Source organism: Galeopterus variegatus, unplaced genomic scaffold, assembly GCF_000696425.1.
Source record: "Galeopterus variegatus unplaced genomic scaffold, G_variegatus-3.0.2 Scaffold1906, whole genome shotgun sequence".
NCBI lineage: Eukaryota > Metazoa > Chordata > Mammalia > Dermoptera > Cynocephalidae > Galeopterus > Galeopterus variegatus.
This window is the reverse complement of record NW_007728017.1, coordinates 323739-339240: the sequence shown is the minus strand read 5'-3', so window position 1 is coordinate 339240 and position 15502 is coordinate 323739. Positions and strand designations below refer to the sequence as shown.

Here is a 15502-nt window from a genome sequence, read left to right as displayed (position 1 = left end):
AAGAAGGACGGTGGGCCACCCATCACCCCCCCCCCCCCCCCCCCCCCCCCCCCCCCCCCCGCAAAAAAAACTGAAGGGACAGATGTTTACAATTAGGAAAACCGGCAAATGGCAGGGACTACAACCCTGGTCTCTTGAATCCCAGTCCAGGAATCTATACACTGGCATTAGGAGGAAAATTTGTACTCCTACAGCTTCATGGGAAAAGGTCTTTTACTCCATTCCAGAGGTAGCAGTGCTGGAATGCACAATTCAAACCTCCTGCTCCACTGTCTTTTCCACCCCTCACCAAAGGAAGAGAAGTGATTTTGCTGGTTGGGGCAAGGCCAGTATGCAACAGGGCCACTCCACTGGACAGACAAGACTCAATATCTCCCTCTCTACCATTACTTTCCCAAGCCAGTGACTCTCAGATTTCAATGTATACATGAATTACCTGGGGATCTTATTAAAACACGGATTATGATTCAGTAGATCTGGGGTAAGGCCAGGAGTTTTCTATTTCTGCAAGCTCCAAGGTGATGCCTGGCCCCTGCTACCCATCCCTGAATCACAAGGCCCTAGAACATCTAGGTCAAGGGTCAGCAAGCATTTTTATATAGGGGTGAGAGAATAAATACCTCAGGCTTTCTGTTCCACAGGGCCTCTATCACAACTACTCAACTCTGCTGTTTTAGCATAAAAGCAGCTACAGAAACTATGTAAACATAGGACTGGCCTGTGGTTCACTTGGGAGAGCGTGGTGCTGACACCAGGTCAAGGGATAAGATCCCCTTACCAGTCATCTTTAAAAAAACAAAACAACAAGAACAAAAAAAACTATGTAAACAAATAAACATATCTGTGTTCAAAAAGAACTTTATTTATGGACACTGAAGTTTGAATTTCAAATGCTTTTCACATATTGCTATGGGTCAAATGTGTCCTCCAAAAGTTCGTATATTGGAAACTTGATCTCCAGTGTAACAGTGTTAAGGTGGGTGGGAAATCCTATAATGGTAATGGAAAGTTGGGCCTTTAAGAGGTGATTAATTTGTGAGGACTGTACCCAGGTGAATAGATTGATCCATTAACAGATAATGGGCGTGGTTCTGTGGCTTTATAAGGAGAGCAAGTGAGCAGGGTAGCTCTCTTGCTCAGCCCATTCTCACCATGTGATATTCTGGTCACCAGGGGCTCTGTACAGTTAGTTTCCACCAAGAAGAAGGCCCTCACCAGATGTGCCCCCTGAACCATGGACTTCCCAGCCTCCCAAACTGTAAGAAATAAAGTTTGTTTCTTTATAAATTACCCAGTTTCAGGTATTCTGTTACAAGGAACAGAAATGAACTAATACATGTTATTATATTATTATTCTTTTGATTATTTTTCAACCATTTATAAATGTAAAAGCCATTATTAGCTTGCAGGCCATACAAAAGCCAGAAATTCATATGGGGCTATGGCTATATAGTTTGCTGACCCTTGAACTAGGTTTGGGAATACAGTCCAGTCTTTATGTAGTAAGCAAAGTAGACAAAATTTACTCTAGCAGGCTCAAGCACGTCACTGCTTTCTCTATTGTAGTTTCTCTTCTTGGATAGGTAAACGTGGTCAGCCCTTTCTTCATTTTAAGAAGAAAGAAACATAACCTATTTTGGTCTCAGATGTAATCTAGATTTCCTGAAGGTTGAATTCTATATGTAGTGAAGCCAGTGTTTTGACCCCTCCTTGGGTTCCATGTGTCTCTTGTTAGCTCATAGAACCTGGAGGACAGAAAGGGTATTTAGAAGCCCTAATCTTCCAACAAGACCACAATGCATCTCTGGAACATGTTAAGTCAATCTCCCTCAGCAAGAATGTCAGCATGTTTAAAAAAGGACAAAAAATGCCCTATACCTTTCTATAAAAAAACTAAATGATTCAGTTAGTGAATAGTAATCTTCAGTCCCGGCCAGCTGCCCCCCACACCCCCCAAAAACACACAAACATTAATACATTTATAAAAAGTGAATTATTTAACAGTATTAAAATGAGTCTACCTCCCTGAAGAGCCTCTGCTTCTTTGTCCCCACTAACTGATCCAGAAATCATGTTCACATGATGGGTCTGTTGAGTCAGGTATTCCTGAAAATCTTTCACGAAGTCCAAAGGCTCTGGTTTCTTTTCACCCATCTTTGCTTTTTGGTTTTATTTTTAAGTTTACAGTTTGTTATACCTAGAAAAAAAAAACTGAAATAATTTTGCATTATTTAAAGAGATCCAGTACACAGCAAAACAACAGCAGTGACAAAAACTATTTTGGGCAAAACAGAATACAAAGCAACAGAAAACATGGTGCCTGACTTTAAATACTTTATATTATTTCTGGTGAACTAAGGAAGACATACATGCAATGGTAAAAAATCAATATATTTAATAAACATAAATTGGGATTCAAACTTAGTCATAGAGGATGGAAAGAAATAAAGACAGAAAAAAGAGGAAATAAGTCCAGATGAAAGAAATAAGCACATCAGCAAGGATTATAGATGAAGGAGACAGTAAAGAAACCAAGTGGCTCAATGAGGGCTCAGAGATAATCTTCTGGATGATGCACATGTTCCATATCTGTACTGTCTAATACAGCTGCTATTAGCCACATGTAACTACTGAGCACTTGAAATGTGGCTAATCCAAATGACCTAAGTTTTTTATTTTATTTAATTAATTTAAATTGAAATAGCCACATGTGCTAGTAACTACCAGCAAAGTCTCTTAGATCATAGTGTTCACATGAATAAGTAGTCTAGACATGAGTGGTCTAGAACAGAGGGTGGCAACACTTTTCTGAAGAGCCAGAGGGTAAATATTTTAAGCTTTCCAGGCTATGCCCATCTGTGCAACTACTCAACTCTGTCACTGTAACTAAAAGCAGCTATAGACAATATCCAAACAAATAGGTGTGGCCAATAAAGTCCTTATAAAAACAGGCATTGAGCCAGATTTGGCCTACAGGGCATAGTTTCCCCACCCCTGCTCTAGAAAATAACCAAATCACCACCTCTACCACGCATCATCCTACCCACTCAGAGACTGGGGAAACAAGAGAAAAAATCCCTGGTGCTGGTGTAGAGAAGGGAAGGCTCTTGTAAGACTTTCCTCATATAGGCTTATGGCCCAAATTCACAAATCAAATAACCAAAAAGCTTTCCAGTAGGAACAAGATGAGGAAGTCTAGCACCTGGGAGACAAAAGGTCTTTTCTTCCAGTAGAAATATTTTCATGCAAATAAATATGTTCCTCCTTATATACACCTTATGCTAAAAATTTTAACTTTTTAATGAGTAATTTTCCACCTAAAAAAGTTTTCATCTTTAATAGCCAGTAGTAGGCAACTAAAGATAAAGATTACTCACTTCTCAGCATATATGCTTAACTTTTTCTTGAGGTCTACCACATACCCAGAAAAGCACACAAATCGTTAAGGGTAGAGCTTTATGAATTGTCATAAAGTGAACACATCCATGAAATGAGCACCAAGATCAAGAAACAGAAGGCTGCCAACATCCCAGAAGCCTCCCTTGGTTACCCTTACAGTAACTAGGCCCCCTCTACCCTGTCAAGGGTTACCACTATCCTGACTTCTGACACTGTAGATAAATTTTGTCTGTTCTTCAACATTATGTAAATGGAATCATACACTATGAGCCTCTGTATGGTTTGTCACTCAACATTATGATTGTAAGATGCATCCACAGTGTTGCATGTAGCTGAAGTTTACTTATTTTCATTGCAGTAGTCCATTATGCGACCATACCACAACTAATCTATCTATTGTACTGTTTGGGGGTCATTTGGGTAAATTCCAGTATTTGGCTGTTGTAAATAAAGATTCTGTGAACATATTACTACATGTCTTTTGCTTAACATTGTACTCATTTCTGTTGCACAGGCATGAAATCAAAGTAAAATTCAGCTTTAGATAATGCCAAATAGTTTTTCAAAGTGATTATACCAATTTACACTCCCACTAGCAGTGAACAAGAGTTCTGTTGCTCCATATCCCTGCCAACATGTGGATTTTTTTTCCTTTTTCATTTTAGCCATTCTGGTAGGTGTGGTGATGGTATCAGACCAGTTTTAATTTGTATTCCTTGATGATTAATGAAGTTGTGAACTTTTTAGTATGTTAATTAGCCGTTGAGATACCGTCTTTTGTGTAATGTCCAAATCTTTTACTCATTTTTCTACTGGGTTTTTTTCTATTTAATATGAGAGTTCTTCATAATATTCTGGATATGAGTCCTTTACTAGATATGTGTATGTTAAGTGTTTTCTCCCACTGTGTGGCTGCCTTTTCACTTTCTTAATGGTAACTTTTTTTAAATTTTAGAAATATTTTTTAGTTTTTTCATTGATTATACATATTCACAGGGCACAGAATTGACCATCAGAACCTGTGCCCAAGTTAATGGTAACTTTCGATGAACAGAAGTTCTATTAAGAACTATATTAATAGCCCAATTTACCCGATTTTTCCTCTTTACATTTAGAGTTGTTTGTGTCCTATTTAAGAAATCCTTGCCTACATCTTACTTGAAGAGTTCTCCTACGTTTTCTTCTAAAAACTTTAGTATTTTTTTTAATCTTTCATATTTTTATCTGCAATTGAGTTTTGTGTATGGTGTGAGGTAAGAGTGAAAACATACTTTATTACAAGGAGATATTTAATTGTCTCAGCAATGCACAACCAATAGACCAGCCCTTCTCCACTGGACTCTAGTACCACCTTTCTAATGGTTATGCCTTGGATTAAGAAATTCATCACTGTCCAGATTCAAAGATTTTCCCTTTTTCTATCAGTTTATCAGCTTGCTTGGAGAATATACTCAGCATCTATCTTCCTTAGTTGCAACAACAAAAAAAGCAATGGTCCACTTTAGTTTCATTAATTCACATTTCCCAATTTGCAATTTCCCATACTCATCTTTTTTTACTTTTAGGCCACCTTTTTAAATCACTTGCTTTGGTCTGGCTCTACTTTCTCAATCTCAAGGATTATTGATTATTGCTGGCTTTTGAACCAGTTTGTTTTAGTTGTTCCCCCTGCCCCCTTTAACATGTTTACTTGAATTGGTTCTATGTTTCCTGATCATTTTATTACTATTTGTTTTGTGAATATGGTTGATTCTGCTGATTATGTGTCCTTCAAATTTTGTCCTTTGTTTAGAAAATGTGAGCTAGTCATCTCCAATGAAAAAAATGATCAAGTGTAAGATCTGGGAAATTATTTTTTAAATTGTAAAAGCTGTAAAGCCCTAGTATTCACACTGCAACTTAGCATCACTTCTTACCAATCAGTTCATATGAATACTAATACATTTCCACTGAAAAGATAAACCTTACCAAATCTTGATTAGAAAGCATAATGTTGCTACAGTACATGTGACAGTGCAATAAAAACACAGAAGATTGCCAGTAAGCAAGCAGAAGAAAATGATATTTTTATACATGCATCTCAAATTTAAGAACACAAATGAGCCTAATTACAGAGGATGGTTGGCATATTTTGACAGTCTTGGCTGTTATCACATTGTCACATAAATTTCACTGTGTTCCTTGCCATAAATTGCATGCTGCTTTTCAATCATAATGCATGATTAGACCAAAAAAAGGGATGACAGTGAAATAAGATAACATTGCAAACATGAAGAAAACTATTCTTTTTTTTTTTTTTTCCTTTTTGTCTTTTTTCGTGACCGGTAACGGGATCGCAACCCTCAGTGTCGCGCCCGTACCGCGACCGGCAACGGGATCACAACCCTCAGTGTCACGCCCGCACCGCGCTCAACCAGTGAGCGGACCAGTCTCTATATGGGATCCGAACCCTTGGCGGGAGCGCCGCCACACTCCCAAGCGCTGCACTCTACCGAGTGCGCCACCAGGCCGGAAAACTATTCTTAAACTAGAATTTTAAATATACTGATAGTGTTTATAACCTCAGACATCCTGCCATGATTTCAAAATAAGGTATCATTTAATCCCTAAGCATTTTCGTGCCCACTTGACCTGTATCACTTATTGCACATATCCTCATATCCCAAGGCATGACGGGCCCTTGCCAAGTTCTAGTCAATAAAACAGACCCATAGGAATGAAAGGTGGCTAAATCTAAGTGGATTCTTTGGTTCAAAACCCAGCTTTCTACATCTCAAATCAATATTTCTAAGCACAATAAATGGAAAAAGAACAATAATTCTAAAACTACAGAAGACTTCCTGTTATAGAAAGAAAATAAAGGTTTTCTATCCAAACCATTTTCCTGTCTTTAATATAATCATCATCAGTCTCAGGACTGAAAGTTTAATCTAAGAACTCCACAAATTAACTGATATCTGGAGATGCTTCTAAGGCAACGATAAATATAAAAACTTTGCAAACATAACACACACACACACACACACACACACACACACACTCTTTCTCTTCAGGAAATCAGCAAACTATATGTTTTTCCAATGATATCTTTCCTACTGGCTATAAACTCCACACCCTGGAACTTGTTAGTCAAAAAAATTACTTCCTTTACTTAAAATTTCAATGTGTAAAATAATCACATCATCAGAAAAATAAATATATTTAAGCATTTTCCAGTACTATTATAGATTTGGGTGGTGTATTCCAACCCAAATCTACTCTTTCTGCTGATATTGCTATGGACTCACTTCCCCAAAATCCATATGTTGAAATCCTAATCTCCAGTGTGATGGTAATTGGAAGTGGTGCCTTTAGGAATTAGATTACGAAGGTGGAGCTCTGTGAATGGGATTAGTGCCCTTACAAGAAGAGACTCAGAGAACTAGTTTCCTCTGTCTCTCTGCCACTTGGGGATACAACCAGGAAACAGGCCCTCACCATTCACTGGTTCTGCCAGCAGATCTTTGATCTTGGACTTCCCAGGCTCCAGAACTGTAAGTAATAAGTATTTGTTTAAACCACCCAGTCTATGGTAATTTGTTATAGCAACCTGTACTGAGACATATATCTAATTATATCAACCAAAGAGAAGAATATTCCCATTCCTCATGATTACCATTCCTTATGATATAGCAACATTCCTGAGTCCTTCCTGCGATTAGTCAGATTAAAATTATGCTAAGTTTTGTCCAGGATGTTTAGGTTTATGTATATATAGAAACTGGCTAGAGTACACCTAAATCATTTTTATGACAATAGCTTCCCTCACATTATCCATTTGTAGCTCAAAATGCTTTTACAAAACAACCAGAGGCTACCCAAGTCAGTGGAGGAAAAAGAGGTATCTGAGAATTAAGCTTTGATATCCCCAAAAAAGATGAAAACCTTTTACCTTCAAGCAGGTAATTTAAGCTATTCTCTGACTTTTCTTGGATTTATCTCATATGAAGTCCTCTGATCCCTTTTCAGTATCATATTATAAGTGGGAAGTTGTCAATCAAACTGGCTAGAGTACACCTAAATCATTTTTATGACAATAGCTTCCCTCACATTATCCATTTGTAGCTCAAAATGCTTTTACAAAACAACCAGAGGCTACCCAAGTCAGTGGAGGAAAAAGAGGTATCTGAGAATTAAGCTTTGATATCCCCAAAAAAGATGAAAACCTTTTACCTTCAAGCAGGTAATTTAAGCTATTCTCTGACTTTTCTTGGATTTATCTCATATGAAGTCCTCTGATCCCTTTTCAGTATCATATTATAAGTGGGAAGTTGTCAATCAATATATACATACACACACACACACACACACACACACACACACACACACACACACACACACATCCTCTTAACTAGGAGCTAATAATTTAAAATAGATATACCAAGATGCGAAGTAGAAGGCAACCACTACTATGAAACAGAGGTAATATAAGAACCAGAGAAGAGGCTCTTTTACCTAACTTCCTCCTAAAGTCTGTCTTTTTTTATAAACTATGAGAAAATTTTGAGAACAACTTGATTAGGGAACAGAAGGATATGTTTCATTCATTTAACATTTCTTTGAGAAGTGTCTAAGGGTTACTGACTATAAGGAAGAATACTTAGAAACTAACTTAACTTATACAACAACTTAATTTGGGGTTAGGCAGGCCTATAAACATAAAGTGATTATAGTTCAACAGATGTATTTACTGCTATAGCCTAATAATTATAGTCATTGAAAGATTTACTCTGCAATACAATACAGATTAATAGAAAAGGCTGACAAATGAGGCTTGGTTTGTATAGAGTAACATGGGTCTTCAAAAAGAATTAGAACACAACTTCTGATTTCAGAACTGTCAAAAACTCTTTGAAGACAAACAGGGACATTATGAAGCTTTGAGAAATCAAAAAGCATAGTATAAAATGGAAGTAAAACCATGTTAGAGTTGTACAATCTAACCTTTTCACCCCAAATCAGTTCCTTTTTCTTGCCACTGCAACATCGATGAAATATGGAGTAATCGAAATTCACTCTGATGACATGCCAAAGGACTCCAAAAGGCCATGGAGGGAATTTCAACTAAAATTTAAAAGCCATACAGAGGTCTGCAAAGAAAAGCACACCACAAATCAAAATCTTTAAGACAGAAACTTAATTAGCATCTATAGGTTTAATAAACTAACAACTTGTGCCAATCTTACCACTACTAAAACTGACAGATTAAAGAACTAAGCAATTGCTTCAACAAAAGCTCTATATAATCATCAAAAAATAACATACCCTAGATTAGTGCATGTTGTTTCACTGCGTTTTCACTGTGGATTTCTTAAGATTTCAATTTTGACAAAAATTTTAATGTTTTTCTAAATTTATTTCATTTGTTCACAGTGCACTTCTAAAAGGGTCAGGCTTAGTACCACTAACAGCTATAGCTGCATAAAAACAATGCATTCGCGCTACACAGGGAAATATTTGTAGGAAAGGATTAAAAAAAAAAAAAAAACCCCAAAACCCCACCACTCACACCTAACAAAGACATATCTGATTCCCATCTTTATTGTCCTCTCTACTGCAATACACAACAGTTATCGGGTTCTGGGCAACACTCTGGATTGCTAGGAGAGAAGATCACTGAAATCTCAATTCACTGGAACGAACTCCCATGAATACACGTATTAGTCTTTAGCTAGTGTTGAAGACACGACATAAATCAAAATTAAATGGAATTTAAAAATTGTTAGTCCAGATATTTCAAAAAGTTGTTTTAAAGAAGTTCTGTTTCTTCTATACTGAATTTCCTGAGATCTCATGTGAAGTACGCATAAAACAAATGTACTTCACAGGGCCTGGTTTTCCAAAGCCTTGCAGTTTCAAATATTGACCTTGCAAAGGACAGGAAAATTTCCCCAGGCTATAGTCTCTGTTGTAAGATAAAAAAATTGGAACACAGCAAGGTTGCTGGCTGAAAGACAGGTTACTGATTGATATGTAAAGAATTGCTGTAAGAAGAGTATGCTTAACAAAATCAAGCTTTTGTTAGTGGATGACTTAACTGAATTATAATGTCACCTTACTGAATGTTGCCAGCTTCTATTGTTAAACTTGTTAAACTGTACTTAGCAAAAACCCCACCTATGTTCTCTTCCTGGAACTTCTTGGTCTGGAGAATAAATGCAAGAAGAGAACCCCAATTCGGGGTTAATTTCCCAAATGGAAGGAATGCCTCTCTTGAGAGTTCCAGAAGATTAACCCCGTTTCGGGACTTCTCACTGCTCAGAAGAGATGGGCTTTGGTGGCTCGTCACCCAGGGGAAAAGGGGCGACAGATCCGTGGGAGGCAAAGCAACAATCTCACATTTAAGAAGCCTTCATTTTTTCTGCTCGCCTGTCACTCCTCTTTCGGGTTCTGACCAGTTGTTAACGGTACACTAAATGTACCACGTGGTTAGTGGGAGCTGGAAGAGGTTTAACTTCAGATCCAGTTATCGGGCAGTCAGTAGGTGCACGGCTTGGCTCCTCGCACTCCAGACAGTTTATCAAGAGACCTGAACCCCGAATAAACCTAAATCGTTCTTTGCTACAATACCCTTCCAAACATCACAGGTGCCTAAAATTAGAATGCACGTGCAGTGGAAACACACCGGGCAGGTTCAATACATAAAAGACGAAGGTTCTAAAGTCCTCCCAACGAGCAGCCCGGGACCGGCGTTGGGGCAGCACCCTCACCAGGACTGGAACATCTTCATCGGGACTCGGAACACCTAGGAGACCCGCTCCTGGGCGGAGCCCCAGCCCATGGGACCCGGTGAAAACTTAAACCTCGGGGCGCCCCCCGCACAACCACCTGTCAGAGCCACAGGCAGCAGTCCGCACCCCGGAGCCTCGGACAACACAGGCACCGCCCCCTCGGGTTCCCCTCGGCCACAAGCCCCGCAGGCCTCCGCACTCGGGCCTGAAAGGTCCCGGGTCGAGACACCGCCCACCGACGGGCCACGCCCGACCCTCTGCTGGACCTGAGTCTCGGGCGGGGACTCACCTCCCGCCGCTCCTTCTTACATGCCCTCCTCAGCTGCGTCGCCGCCGTCCAAGCCGGCAGCCCGCTACTTACCTCCTGACAACTGCACAGTGGGACCCCCACCTCCTCGTTCAACGCCGCTGCCGTCGCCGCCGCCGCCGTCTTCGTCACCGTCACCGACGCCGCCGCTGCCGCCATGTTTGTTGTGTCTCCAGCTCTCTTCCCGCCCCCGGCCTTGCCCAAGTATCGCGTGAGCAGTACGTAGGGCGAAAGCGAAGGAGGGAGTTGTATGTCTCTCTTGGGGTTCCGTAGGTGCGAGAGGGCGGGGCCTCGAAGGGTGTGTGAGGGGCGTGGTGGGTGGGCGGGGCCCTGGTTCGGCCCGCCCCCAGGCGCTGGTGCTGGCGCGCTGCCCAGAGACACAGAACAGACGGGAGCGATCGAGCGATCCGGGCAGCGGCAGCGATGGAGGGTCCCGCGGTTCGGCTGCTGCTCGGCAGTGGGCTGGTGAGTGCGTTTGTGGAGGGCGTCCAGAGGGCCCAGGGCGACCTTGGCCTTCGGCGTCGCCACCAGCTATGTTTCCTAACGGGCCGCGGTGCCAGCCTGAACTCCGCTCCACGTCCTGGGCCCGCGCCTTCCTCGCTCCGCCGGCCGGTCTCCAGACCCTTCACCCGCAGGCGGTCAACGACTCCAATCTCCCTCCAGACCTCCGCTTCTTTGGGGAGAGCTGGGGGCGGCATTTGGTGGAAAGTGGGGCCGGGGGCTGGTCTAGAAGCTTCTTTGGCGGAGCCGAGTCAGCAAGGTGTCTTTTGCAAGCCGTTGGGTCCTGACAGCCACCGAGTCTCGGATCCCTGGAAGCACTTGTCACAGATGTCAAACCTACCTGACGCCCTAAGCCACCTTCCCTCGATGATTCCATTTGACTCCCCTTTCAAAAGCAGATTGTTAAAATATAGGCACAGTCTCATTCCGAGCAGAGTGTGTCCCTTCTGCGGCCCCGCTCGAAAGGCAGGAAGGGACTTCGGAGTTGGTCGGACTTACCGGCCAGGGAGAGAATTCCTCCCGTCCTTTATCTCGCGGCTGGGTCCTGAGCATCTTCCACGGATGGGCTCACCACGGCCCAGAGGAGCCCATCCCAGTCCCGCTTGCTCGAACTTGCTGAAACCAGCCTCCTGTTGTACGTACCTATTTTTTTTTTTTGGCAGCTGGTTGGTATTGGGATCCAAAACATTGATCTTGGTGTTAGAAGACTGCGCTGCAACCAACTGAGCTAACTGGCTAGCCCCCTGTTGTATGTACTTAATTCTGCCCTCTGGACCTACACAAACTGTTGATTCTTTAACAGCCCTTGTGTCTGGGTTGTCATTGCCACACTAAACAGCCCTATCCTCTTCAGTCCCTCGTCCTAGGGCATGTTTTCCAAAACCCTGTCACGTTTAGGTAGACTTAGGTTTGTCAGTACATTTCATTGAAAATTTTCCCACTGCTGACTTTTACTTTTTTTATTTCCTGTGCACTTGTTTTAATGAGTTAAAGGCTCTTCAACTGCTGCTTAAGTCTTATGCCCAGAGGCAGGACTCTTTATCTTTTTGTCTCACATTAGAGATAATTAATGTTATTTGACTGTTTTACAGGCTTGGGAGGTTCAGAAAATTAGTAAAGTCATGTCAGTATATTGTCCCAAAGGAACAGAAGTATACTCTTATAATTACAGTTTAGTAGTGTTTATAATTGTTGGATAATTTAGCAAAAACGTTTTCCTGGGTTTAAGTTTAACTCTGTTTTAGAGCCAACATTTATTCACTGTGTACTGTGTGGCAGGCATATTGCTGATGTGCTGTCTGCATCATCTCATTTAATTTTCACAGCGTCCTAATAAGGAGTTTAATCTTGCAGGTGAGGGGTTGATGCAGAAAGAGATTAAGTGCCTTGCCCAAGGCTAGAAAGTGATAGAGCTGTATTCAGACTCTGTCAGATTCTAGACTTAACCTTTGTGCTCTACTGCTTCCCCTTCCTTAGAGTTATCAGGGACCAATTTTGTTTGGATTTATTGTTTTTGTGTGTATGTCTCATAGTCCTTCATAGTTTTTAAAGCTCTTTTACATAAATTAGCTAATTTAATTGAGTGAATATTGACCGTAGCATAGTGGTTAAGAATGTGGGTTTTTTGGACTGGCCCGTGGCTCACTCGGGAGAGTGCGGTGCTGATAACACCACGGTCGCGGGTTCGGATCCCTATATAGGGATGGCCGGTTCGCTCACTGGGTGAGCGTGGTGCTGACAACACCAAGTCAAGGGTTAAGATCCCCTTACCAGTCATCTTTAAAATAAAAAAAAATGTAGATTTTGCAGCCAGACTGCTTGGGTTTTGTTTTAGTCCACTTCTGTTGCTTATAACAGAAAGACCTGAAATTGGGTGATTTATAAAGAAATATGGTATTTATTGCCTACAGTTTCAAATGCTGGGAAGTCCAAAGTCCAGGGAACATATGTGGTGAGGGCCTTGGTGGTGGTGTCTCTTGGCAAAAATGGCAGGAGCAGAGAGAGACTAAGCTCCTCACTTACTGTCCTTATAAAGCCATCAGAGCCACACCCATGACCACCATTAAACCATCAATGGATTTATCAGGTCACTAGGGCAAGGTCTTCACCATCTAATCACCTTTTCAAGGCCCAACCTTTCAATTACCATAATAGGATTTCCCACCCGCTTAGCACTGTCACAGTGGGGGTTGTTTCTAACGTGGATCTTTGGGGGACACAATTCAATCCATATCAGGTTTGAACCCAGGCTCTGTCACATCCTAGTGGCATAACCTTGGGCAGTTTACTTAACCTCTTTGGGTTGCAGTTTCCTGATCTGTAAAATGGGGAGAATAATAATAGTACCTACTTTCCAGAGTTGTTATGAAGATTAAATGAGTTCATTGTTCGCATAAGACTGCTGTGTATCGATTGTCCCCCCAAAACTCATTGAAGCTTGATTCCCACTGTAACAGTGTTAAGAGGGTGGGAAATCTGACATGGTATTTGAAAGGTGGGGCCTTTAAGAGCTGATTGGATCATGAGGACTGTTCCTCCAAGAATGGATTAATCAATTCATGGGTTAACGGTTTAATAGGTTATCACAGAGTAGACCAGTGGCTTTATAAGCAAAGCAAATGAGCACGTGGAAGCGCTCGGCTCAGCCCTTGTTCTGTGATACCCTGCGTCACCATGGGACTCGGCAGAGAGTTCCCCCGAAGAAGTATGCCCTCACCAGATGTGGCCCCTGTACCTTGGACTTCTCAGACTCCAAAACTCTAAGAAATAAATTCTGTTCCCTTATAAATTACCCAGTTTCAGGTATTCTGTTATAAGCAACAGAAAACGGGCTAATACCAAGGCACTTAGAATATTCTCTGACATATGGTCAGCTCTCAATAAATGTTAGTTCTTATTGCCATTCGTAAGGCATTGTCTGCTATGGCACATATAATAATGACGAAAACACCCTACATTCAAGGAGTTTATCTTTTAGTGAAGAGGCTAGAACTTTTTGCAACTAATCTCTTATCATTTAGGTGTGGAACAAATTCTAAGTGGTCTGCAGTCGTCCTGTGGGTTCAGAGGAGAGAGTGATGACTGGGACCACTCAGAAAGAGACACGCTGTTTGGAAGCTGGGTTAGAGTTTAGGAGGGCCAAGGGGCGGCAAGAACACTGCAGAAAAAGGGGAATGAGGCCATTTTAAGGAATTTTGGGGTTTATCCTTTTGGGTTGTGGAAAGCCATTGAAGGTTTAGAGCTTGAGAGGTACTTTATCAGAGCTATAGTATAGTTAGATTGTTGTGTGGCAGCAAGTGGCATGGAGGGTAGAGAAATGCAAGGTAGGGCTAATTTTGGTTCCTACCCAGAAACAAAAGGAAAGGCAGAATTTATTGAGAACTTACTGTGGACCAGGGACAGAGTTTTACGTCCACTACCCTGTTTACTCTTCCTATGAACGCTGTGAAGTAGGCATTAGTAGTAGCTTCATTTTGCAGATGAGGAAGTGGGAGGCAACACCCAGTGTTCCCAAGTCATGTAGCAAGCAGGCCACAGCACTGGCACTCAGCCCACCTTTGCCTTCTTAGAAGGTCTCTTCTGTTCCTACAGGTGGGTTAGAACTTCCCTGCCTATTTTGTTGGAACAACCCTATTATTAGTGGACAATTGAACCTTGTAGTCAACCTGTGGATCCAAAGCATTTTTAGGCAACTTGAAATTAAGAGGTGATTTTTGGTTCCTTGTTCAGATAATTCTCTAAAAGTTCTGCCAAAAAGCCAAACTAGGTGTAAGTCTCGTTCAACTTTTTCCTGTCTGGACATGTATTTGGCATCTTGGTAGAAAAAGCTTGATAGATGCTATGGTTTCAATGTGTGCCTCAAAGTTCATGTGTTGGAAACTTAGTCCCCAGTACAGAGCTGTTGGGAGGAGAGGCCTAATGGGAAGTGTTTGGGTCATGGAGGTACTGCCCTCATGAATTAATTTATGCTGTTATCACAGGAGTGAGTTCCTTATAAAAGGAAGGGGTGTGATGGAGTTTGGATGTGTTGTCTCCGCCAAAACTCATGTGGAAATTTGATCCCCAATGTGGCAGTGCTGGAAACTGATTGAGTCATGGGGGCAGATCCCTTATGAATGGATTAATACTCTCCCTGGGGGATGGGGAGTAATGAGTGAGTTCTCGCTGTAGTAGTTCTCGCGAGAGCTGGTTGTTTAAAAAGACCCTGGCACCTTCTCTGTCTCTTGCTTCCTCTCTCTTGCTTCCTGTCACCATGTGATCTGCTTGTACCCACTGGCTGCCTGCCACTTTCCGCCATGAGTAGAAGCAGCCCGAGGCCTGTGCCAGATGCAGGTGTCCCAGAATCATAAGCCAAATAAACCTCTTTTCCTTATAAATTACTCAGTCTCAGGTATTTCTGTTATAGCAGCACAAATGGACTAAAACAGAAAATTGGTACCAAAGAGTGGGGTGTTGCTATACAGATACCTGAAAATGTGGATGAAGCTTTGGAACTGGGTAATGGGCAAAGGTTGGAGGAGTCTGG

At 41.7% G+C, this 15502-nt stretch overlaps 2 protein-coding genes across 3 annotated transcripts in view; one reads left to right on the top strand and one right to left on the bottom strand.

Moving 5' to 3' along the window:
• The window catches only part of LOC103595990 (zinc finger protein Pegasus-like), a gene marked incomplete at its 3' end in the record, with an annotated part of 10896 nt that extends 2312 nt beyond the window's left edge, over positions 1 to 8584 (bottom strand). Inside the window, exons 1-2 of the mRNA XM_008579538.1 lie at positions 8383 to 8584; positions 2022 to 2211 (exon numbers count right to left, since the gene is read on the bottom strand). Coding sequence (XP_008577760.1) covers positions 2022 to 2154 — 133 coding nt within the window. The remainder of the gene's footprint in view (positions 1 to 2021; positions 2212 to 8382) is intronic.
• Positions 8585 to 10868: 2284 nt separating this feature from the next.
• The window catches only part of ACADSB (acyl-CoA dehydrogenase, short/branched chain), a 42267-nt gene continuing 37633 nt past the window's right edge, over positions 10869 to 15502 (top strand). For both annotated transcript variants that reach the window (XM_008579536.1, XM_008579535.1), the window contains exon 1: positions 10869 to 10941. In XM_008579536.1, coding sequence (XP_008577758.1) covers positions 10900 to 10941 — 42 coding nt within the window. In that variant the 5' untranslated portion in view covers positions 10869 to 10899. The remainder of the gene's footprint in view (positions 10942 to 15502) is intronic.